The sequence below is a fragment of the Mesitornis unicolor genome, unplaced genomic scaffold (genome assembly GCF_000695765.1).
Source record: "Mesitornis unicolor isolate BGI_N332 unplaced genomic scaffold, ASM69576v1 scaffold11214, whole genome shotgun sequence".
In the NCBI taxonomy this organism is placed as follows: domain Eukaryota; kingdom Metazoa; phylum Chordata; class Aves; order Mesitornithiformes; family Mesitornithidae; genus Mesitornis; species Mesitornis unicolor.
In genome coordinates this window covers 7,163-16,168 of record NW_010182086.1, presented here as the reverse complement: position 1 = coordinate 16,168, position 9,006 = coordinate 7,163, and the positions used below count along the sequence as shown (strand labels likewise).

The 9,006-nt window shown below is 40.8% G+C and overlaps 2 protein-coding genes across 2 annotated transcripts in view; one reads left to right on the top strand and one right to left on the bottom strand.

Moving 5' to 3' along the window:
* Positions 1-6,441: 6,441 nt before the first annotated feature.
* On the bottom strand, positions 6,442-6,813 carry LOC104539976 (putative colon cancer-associated antigen SK1). The gene has a single exon (XM_010183658.1). It carries the CDS (start codon positions 6,811-6,813, stop codon positions 6,442-6,444), a length of 372 nt encoding a protein of 123 aa, XP_010181960.1.
* Positions 6,814-6,870: 57 nt separating this feature from the next.
* Positions 6,871-9,006, top strand: part of LAYN (layilin) — a 5,875-nt gene continuing 3,739 nt past the window's right edge. Inside the window, 1 exon segment of the mRNA XM_010183657.1 lies at positions 6,871-6,937. Coding sequence (XP_010181959.1) covers positions 6,871-6,937 — 67 coding nt within the window.

Below are 9,006 nucleotides of genomic sequence, written 5' to 3'. Positions count from 1 at the left end.
CAGGCTGGGGACACTCCAGCCCAGGAGTCCCAGGGGAAGAGATCAGGCACCCAGGGCCCACCTCAGGAGCCATCCCCAGAGGCATGTTGGCCAGTGAAAGACTGCTGGGTGCTCCGTGAACAGCTTGCTGTGCTAGCCATGGAAAAAGGAAGGAAATTAAGAGTGACGGAAGCTAGCTGTTCTTTCCTTTCCATTAAATCATTTTAAGCATTTTATTCTAAATGCAGACTTTATCAGGATTATTACAAGGTAAGCTTCTTGAGGGTAAGTCCTGAATTCTTTTTATCCATTTTAGCAATAAGGCATTTCTGGGTGAAAGCTACCAGAATGGTTTAATTTGCAGACAAAATTATCCTTGTAACCTCACAGACCTTATTCTTCATTTAGGAACCACCTGATAAATCTATATAAACTAGTTTAATCAGATTATTAATTGCATTGAAATGTATTAGACACAAGGCATAATTGATTGTAACTACTTAGACGTATTCAGTTTTGTTCCGCAGAACAGATTTGCTAATTTCTTTAGCTACCACAAATTAGTGTAAAATGTTTGGGCAGCCTGACATCTGACTGGCATTCATGATCTGGTTTTTCTATTTTTCTGGAAGAAAAAGCTTTCTGAAGTTCAGGGAAGTAGTGAAATTCTACCATTCTTACTGCTGCTGTAGTTACATGCAGTTTCTTCTGAAAACCTTTAAATGGAAATTGCATGAAACCCGTGCTGTAGGGCATTAACTCAAATGCCCCAACTAGAGAACAAGGACAAGTAGGATCACTATGACATGAGCACTAACAACTGACGTGCTGTATGCCAGGTGGAATGTTATTCGTGTTGAACACTTTGTCTTGGCCCAAATTTGCAGCTGTACTTGCACTTCCAGCTCTGAATACAGCTACCATTTAGTCCACATTCATGCAGCAAGTACTGCACACCAAGGCTTTTCTCATTTCCTATTTCCATTGTGGTGCATTATGACAATTTAAATTTTAATATTTCATTGTTTTTTTCTTGAAATTATCTTTGTAATGCATCCACTGCAGTTTTTAATTATTAAGAATAATTTATTTGTGATAGAAAGACTTTTGATTTAGTAGAATAACACTATTGGTGATATGGCTAATGTTTTCCAGTATTATAAATTGCTTGTTGTTACAAGATCATTTGAGGAGATAGAGTATATTAATATAATTATGGGAAGTGCTTTCTTTTTTTCTAGGTTTGATTGCTATGACCCCATCACAGGAGCAGTGCTTGGTTTGTAGGCAGTGTAGTTAGCTGATTGTATCCATTGCTTCGCAATCACTAACCTTACTGCCACCAAAACAAGGCACAGGATTCCCTGCGGCAACCTCAGTACAGCAAACTGCACTACAAAACTTCCTTTACAACATCCTTATTCCTGGTGAAAAATCGTTAATAATGTTTATTCATTTACTGCTCTATTTCCAGAATTTTAGCTGTCCAACAGAAGTGTATGGTATATATAAATAATATCAAGTGAAATCTTAGATTTCTTGAAGTTGGTGCTGGAATCTTTAGGAACTTCAATGGAGCAAGAATGTTGTGTGTAGTGTTTAAATTTTTTAGCCACATGAAGACTTATTGTATACTTAATTTTTTAAGTACCAAGATTGGACTAAGCATTGTTTTAGTTGCACCTTTCAGTTAATCTGTCAGGTGTTAGGGGAATAATTTTCATTTAGCTTTCTTATCGTATTTAACAAGCTAGAAAGTGATGGGGTTTTACTCTCACCACTTTGCTTAAGGTTCAAGAATTTTAATAACAGAGGGGGGTTTTTTTAACAAAAACCCAGTCTTCATCAAAGCAGGAGCAGAAAGGGAACTGACTCTTACATCAGCCTAGTTACTAGGCAGTGTAGTTAGCTGATTGCCAAAAGTAACAATCACTAGCCACACAGCCAGGTAAAAAGGTTTGGAAGATATCTCAATGGAAATCAGACGCACAGAAATTTTGACAACAGAAAGCAGACAGACTACCTTCTTTGAAGAACCATCTAATAGAAGGCAAGACCATGAAGTAAAACAAGTGAAATGTATTAAATCGTCTGTCACACATATCAAATGTGGGTAACTTATTTGGGGAAAAAGACCACCAGTGCAGCATGCACTTTCACACCCAAAATGCTGGCATGGAGACGTTGAAGCACAGGTCAAAGAGTGTTTATTTCTTAGTTGTCTTAGTTATTAATAAATCCTCTCCATTAGCCTGTACCCAGCAGCAGCTAGTGCCAAGAGTTCATTGAGTGAGAGATGCGGGAAATTCGGTAGTGGGTGGTTATTAAACCAGTTCCCATAGAAATGTTTCTGCCTTAGTCTGTCACTCAAGAACAAGTTTACGTGATGTATTCGGGGAGGTATAATTCAACAAGTACTAGGCCAAGCCACTTCAAATTTTGTAGAAACTACTTAGCTGCAGAACAATGTATTTTAGCAAGCAACATCAAAACTGAGTTTATAGATGATGCTGTCTTTCCAAAGAAGGCATAACTGGCATATCGCCTTTCAGGGTGGATTCTTCTGGACTGCTCAAAGCTTTCTGACTTAGTGGAGTTTTACAAAAGCTGACATGAATCTGTCATGCAACTGCTCACTCATCACTTTAGTTAATGGTTCCTGTTATTGGTGAGTAGGATCAATAAAATTTAGCATGCTATGAGGTATATATATTCATGTTTATGCAGTTAATCAAGCATTACATTGGCCAAGAAAAGAAGCAAAATAAGTGACATGGTATCCAGACCACTGAAGTTCATCTCCTGCGAAACAGTAGGACTAGACCAAGTATATAGAGCTTAAGGTTTCTTCTGCTGCTTTGCCAAGGAAAAGATGCAGACAACAGTTGTGCTTGCTGTTATGACACTGGTATAAACTCCTACTGAAAGCCCTGTTAATCTAACCAGTGAATTAATGTTCTACATATATACCATGAATACAGTTCACACAAGTAATGGAAACTAAGACAACTAGCATTACATATCGTAACAACATTTCAGCCTGACTCTGTAATTATTTTTTTTTTTCTCATTTTAGTAAAATGTTCCACATTTTTACTGAAAAGCCTCTAGCTTATATTTGGGAAGCAGGCCAGATGAGAGCAATCTGCAAGAGGTGCAGAAAGGTGCTGAGGTCTGCAAGTCTTTCCTTCAAGTCAGCAATACTCCTTTTCCAATTAATAATTCCAAAATGCATCTCATCCATTATCATGAATTAGCCTTCTTTCTGAATTCTGGCTGAAGCTAGCAATAGTTCCCTAAATCTTCTGTTCTTTTTTTTAAAAAAATGAATCAGTAACAATAGATGATAGCAAGGTTTTCAGCTTTGGACATCTGGCAGCCATAAAGATGACTGATTAATTTCAATGAGTAAATTACTCAATACAACTATAGAACATGCTATAAGCCTCACATAAGTCTAAGAATATTAAAATTAATGCACTGAAAGAAATAAGAATAATGTTCACATTATTATCGGTCATAGGTGTCATTTACTGTTCAAATCCAGATTTCAGACTTCCGGCAGCATGTCCCCTGGGAGAACAAAACCTGGAAGCGCTGTTGTGTAGTTCTGGTAAGTGAATGTTGTCTCTACAGTGGCACAGGGACAGGATCTTTTAGAAAGAAAGCTTAACTGCATTAACACTGTTATTTCCCAAACTGACAGTGAATTAATTTATTAGAAAAGCTTATTTTAATTAGTTAGATAATTTCATGTGAAAGTCATATCAGTCTTGCACAGCAAAAGCATCTCTGTTTGAACTGAGTAAGCATGCAGAAAAGCTGGCTTTATTCACAAAATCCCCCAAGCAAAGAGGATTCTGTAGTCTATGTGATTCTGAAAACCTCAGACCAGACAGTAGGAAGCCCTAGGTATAGAAGCTAAATGAATTTTCAGTGAGCTAGATACAGTAATTGGACAACTTCCAATCTGAAAACCACAAGGAGTAAAACAGTGATACTATAAATACACTCAAGCGTTTGAAGATATAACTGATTGTTTCTCGACGCTACACTTATTTTTGTATGGGCATATTTATTATTTAGTCAGCTACAACACGCTGGCCTTGATGACTTTCTCCAAGACTGCAGAATAGAAGAGTCATTGAGAAGATGTTGCGTGTCTTCTCGCAAACTGTCTCAAAAGGATGACTCAGTACATCAAAATTTTCACAGAAATTGTGGAAATGCTTGGGGGCAAGAGCAGACAGGGACTGAAGCTGACCTCACTGGTGTGGGCAGATGGGGAACAGGGCAAATATGAGAACATGTGGAATCTTGAAAACTAGAAGAACTTGGGACTGAGAAGTGCAATAAGGCAGAAGCAGTGACAACAGTGCTGTCAAATTGACAGTGAGCACTGTGGCAGTACTTCACTGAGGGCCCTGTATTCTACATAGAGATACATAATGAAAGGACCTCAGTTATTTAAATTAAACCATTTTTAATCCAACTATGTGTGTCTAAATGTCTCAGTTTAATATGTCAAAGGAATCTGCACAGTCTATCTATTGTTAGTTGCTTTGATTTTTTTCATTGTTGTCTCTAGGATTTTTTCCACTGAAACACGAAAACAAAACTATCAGACTGTCTGCAGGTTTCACATGGTCTGCTCCCTAAAAAGCTCTCATAAACTAAATTTCAGCAATAAAAGGAAGAACTCCATTTAGGGAATTTTATGATTATCAGTAGTGAACTCTAGATTTACTGATTTATAATGGTTTTGCTTGCCCTGGCCGGATGTTTATCAGGAGAAGAAAATGGAAGAATAAGAGGTCTGTATTATATTAAGGCATTTCTTTCCTTCAGCTGTAATTCACAAGATACAAACCAGAGATAGATTCGTTTTTACCCCATATAAGGTTAAACAACTGTCCTTCTGAAGAACTACATATACTAATCAATACAATTTCATTACCCAGTAGTAGAGAGCAGAACTGGAATTTTAAAGCTGATAAGTGTAGTGAGTTGAGAAGTAACTTGGAAAGCAGCATTTCAAAGGATACTTTCAGAAATAACGTATACATTTTAGACATAAAAGCTTCCTTTTTTCTTCCTCTTTATTTAAGCTTTAAGTTGGTTCATATTAAGTACTTCCTCTTAAAGTTTATTGAAATACTGAACCAAATATATATCTTCTTTGTACAAATTCTATGCATTAAAGCTAGGCCTGAAACAAGCAATGAGTCTCCTTCCTTCTAAGACAATAACTCATGAGAGTTTTATACTCTGGACTACTCAGGTACCAGGTCAGGTACCATTTTTCACTAGTGGCTAGCTGATTCTTTTCACATGTACTGCTAATATCTTCCACTCTGTACTGTGAAGTTGAGGCTGGTTTTTTTGCCCTTAAAGTACATCATCATTGCCCTGTATCTCCCAAAATCTGAGTTTCCTTCCTTAAACACAGTTACATTAGTCAGATGGGAGCTATGAGGGCACTCCTGAAGGTGCGTTTGGGCCATGGGCTAAGCTACAGTGTGAAGCATTAAAAAGAATAGCTACACTTACTATGAAGTTGTTCTTTATTCCTAAAAACCTTCATCACCTTTGAAAATGCTGACAATGCACCTCACAGCCCTTGATTCAGCAATTTCTTCCTTTTAATGAAAGCCATTTAAATTATTTAAGTGAGTCCATTTTTCTCACACTGGCACCACTGAATATCCACAACTTAAAGACTAAGCAATGAATCTGCAGCGTACATCTTCCTTCCAACTTAACATACGGATATGAAAGCTGAGAAACAACTGAAAGCAAGTATCTCAGGAAGATACAGGGCATCAGGTGGAATTCATTTCTAGTACGACTGTTACCTCTGGAGTTAACTGTAAAAGGAAAATATAAGTACTGGTTCCAGGACACCATTGATTTGTGCATTTCACAGACACGACACATGCTGCCTTAGCTCAGCTCCAGCGCCTACCTCTGAGATTCCTGACTTCTGATGATCTGGAGTAGGATGTCTTAATGATATGTTAAAGGATCTTTCTCTATTTAAAATACTGTTTTAAGAAATAATTTCTCCAACTGGTCTCCCAAGAGTTGGTCTACATTTTAAGTCTTTCATAGTCATTAATCGCCTATTTTCAAACAACAACCTCAGCTAGTATATGTCTGAGCAGATACTGTAGCTCTTAAAACTCCTGTATTTGTTCATTTTGATGCTCTGCCCATTTCCGCAACCTGCAAAAAGCTGTTAGAGGCCAAACCATCAAAATCTTAGTTGGAGAGCTAGTGATCCCGGAAACAGGTGCACACCAGCTCTCTAGCCACCAGGAAGCAGGCTCAGCATTTATTAATGTTTGAAACGAAGTTCCCGTGTTGTTTTCAGTCTTGAAGCAGTTACCGAAAGGCAGCTGTACACCAGCACGGGGAAGGTCAGCCTTTGGTTTCCGGGACTGCAGCTGTGGTTTCTGTCACTCAGACTCTGTGTGGATGGACATGTCTCCTGTTGCTCGTGCCTTGTCCTTTCTCCGTGGGACAGGGGAGAGATAAAGCTGGAGCGGGGGGAAACGCGCAGCAGCGATGGGGTGTCTGAAGTGCGGCACAGGGGATAGCTGAGAAGGGGAGCGGCAGGAAGAGGTGCGGGCTTAGGGCGTGCCCCGGGGCGGGAGATGCCACCGGAGCAGAGATGCGCAGCGAGGGGGGCGGGGGCTTCGGCTGGGGGGGTCTTCGCAGCTGCCGCCTCCTATCCGCGGAGGGGCTGAGCTGGACCCGGCCAGCTGGCCCAGAGCCCGGAGAAGGAGGACGCAACGGCTCCTCCCCGCTCCCTCCACTCTCGCCCACTCGCATGGGGCCAGGCGTTGCGGCCAGCCGGGTTCGCAGGGAGCGCAGACGGAGCTGGGGACGATGCTGGCGGCCGCGGGGCTGTGCGCTGCCGCGCTGGGCTGGGCTGCAGGGGCACGGCTGCTCAGCGGTAAGGCGGTGCCGGGTGGCGGTCCCTCGTCGATGCTGAGGGTGCTCAGCGCTGAGCGGTCACTCGGCGACGCTGAGCGCGGGGTTCCGGCCGCGGGGCTCTCAGCCCGGTCGACACTCGTCCCCGGCCCGAAGCGAGCACACCAGCTCCGACAATTTTTCTCTCCTAACTCCCCAGCGGGAGCTAGCCCTGCTCTGGGGAGACCTCCGCATCCTCCGCGTCGGGTGGGAGCACCCCTGCGTTCTCTGGGAAGGGGACATGCCGATAGTCCAGTTTCATTTTCCTGTTCCAACGAGAAACCCTTCCGCTCTCTCTGCTGCGTTTCTGCCTCGGTTCCAGGAATTTTTAATGCTGTCCTGGCTAATACAACTACTCTTGTGAGTGGTAATTACCAGCCTGGCTGTGTCCAGCCAACACCAGCTTGTTTTACTCTTCCTCCGCATAGTCTCTGTTGATTATCAGTCTGTCCTCCTGGTTTTGTGAAAAGGAAAGTCACCCACTTAGATGCCTTTCAGAGGAACAAATATATGGTTGGTGCAGCTATCTTTTTGGGTGTAGTACTCAAACTAGGTAGTGTAGTCTGATTTTAGACCACAGAATAGCCAATCTGGGGGAAGTTTCTGCCTGACTTGATAGGTTTGTATATTCAGCAGAAAGGCTGAACACCGACATCCGTGAAATGTTATTCCAACATAAAACAAATAGTTTTATTATATCTATAAGTACATTTTTAATTCTGCCATGCTCTTTTCTGCAGTAGGACTTTTGTGGGAATGAGTTAGAGGGTTGGGGTTGGAGATGTATTTCTTTTCATGAATTTTTTACTTCTTAGTGTAATACACTCATCTCTAGTCTTGCATTACCAAGACTCACTGAAGTCAGCAGGCTTTGAGGCAGATCTCATGTAGGCAATGGGGACCCTTTAAGCATTGATCAGAGTTACTCATCCAGTTGTCCTCTGTTACCAAAACTGTATTTGGAAACCTAACTAGCAATGAAGTCTAGACAGTAATCAACTACATTAATTTTTTCCTTAGCTGAAAGCAATGGCAAGTTTGGCTGACAAGACAGAGATTTTCTGCCAGTTAATAGAGGAGGAAAGTGTTTATGTATCAGAAAAGAACCCAAGTGCAGTTTATGACACTATTTCTAGACAGTTATTGTAATTTTTTAATAACAGTGTGTCACCTGTGTTTTTCTTATGTCTTTCACAATAGCAGTGGACATATCCCTCAGAAAAGGTAAGGTTTTTTGCCTTTTTCACCAAGCCTGCACGAATTTTAAGTCACCAGGAGAAACACAGGTTATGCCTAGAGATGGGTTTTTAAATACTGCTTTTCCAGTACAGCCAGTTTTAATTTTTGTATAAAGTGTCAGCAGAATCTGTGAATCTGATTATTTAACTGTTAAAAAATTCCAGTACAAAAGGTGTTTAAATTTCTGCACTTAGAGCAGCCATGCGAGAACATACAAGAATAAAGGAAAGCCAGCATATATCCCACTGAGGCGCTATAATGACCTGTCCTCACATTCAATTGTTCTGGGTACATTACAAACGTTGCTGAATGGTTTTCTTCTGTAGAAACATGTAGGTTAGCAGATTGTGTCTGCCTTGTGTTTGCAAAGAAATATTTACTGAGTAAAACAAAACTGTTTGTTTCCACAGTCTAAATATTGGGACTCTTCCGCTGAGAAACATACAAGTGCATAATTCTAGATTATGTATCTTTTCACTTTGATCACTACTTTCCTTGCAATCAAAATAAGCTGTGCTGCTTCATGCATGAGAAAGTCCTTGGCTGACGGCAGTCTGAAAACAGACTTTGTTTACTCCCTGGGCAGTCAGTAACATTACAGTGCAGAGCAATGCTTACAATGGGGCCGTGTGACACATCTTGATACACTGCAGTGTGTACTCCATTAAACTATTACACACACCACTGAAGAGAAATTGTTGCTATCTCTGGTTGTGTAAGGGGATCTCTAATTTTAGCCATTTAAACTCCTTAATAATGATTTTTAAAAGCCTCTCTGAACTCTTGTAAAGGAACTCTTTTTAAAAGGTTACA

Coding starts and splice junctions, on each gene's coding strand:
- LOC104539976 (XM_010183658.1), bottom strand. CDS start 6,813: ATGCGAGTGGGCGAGAGTGGAGGGAGCGGGGAGGAGCCGTTGCGTCCT.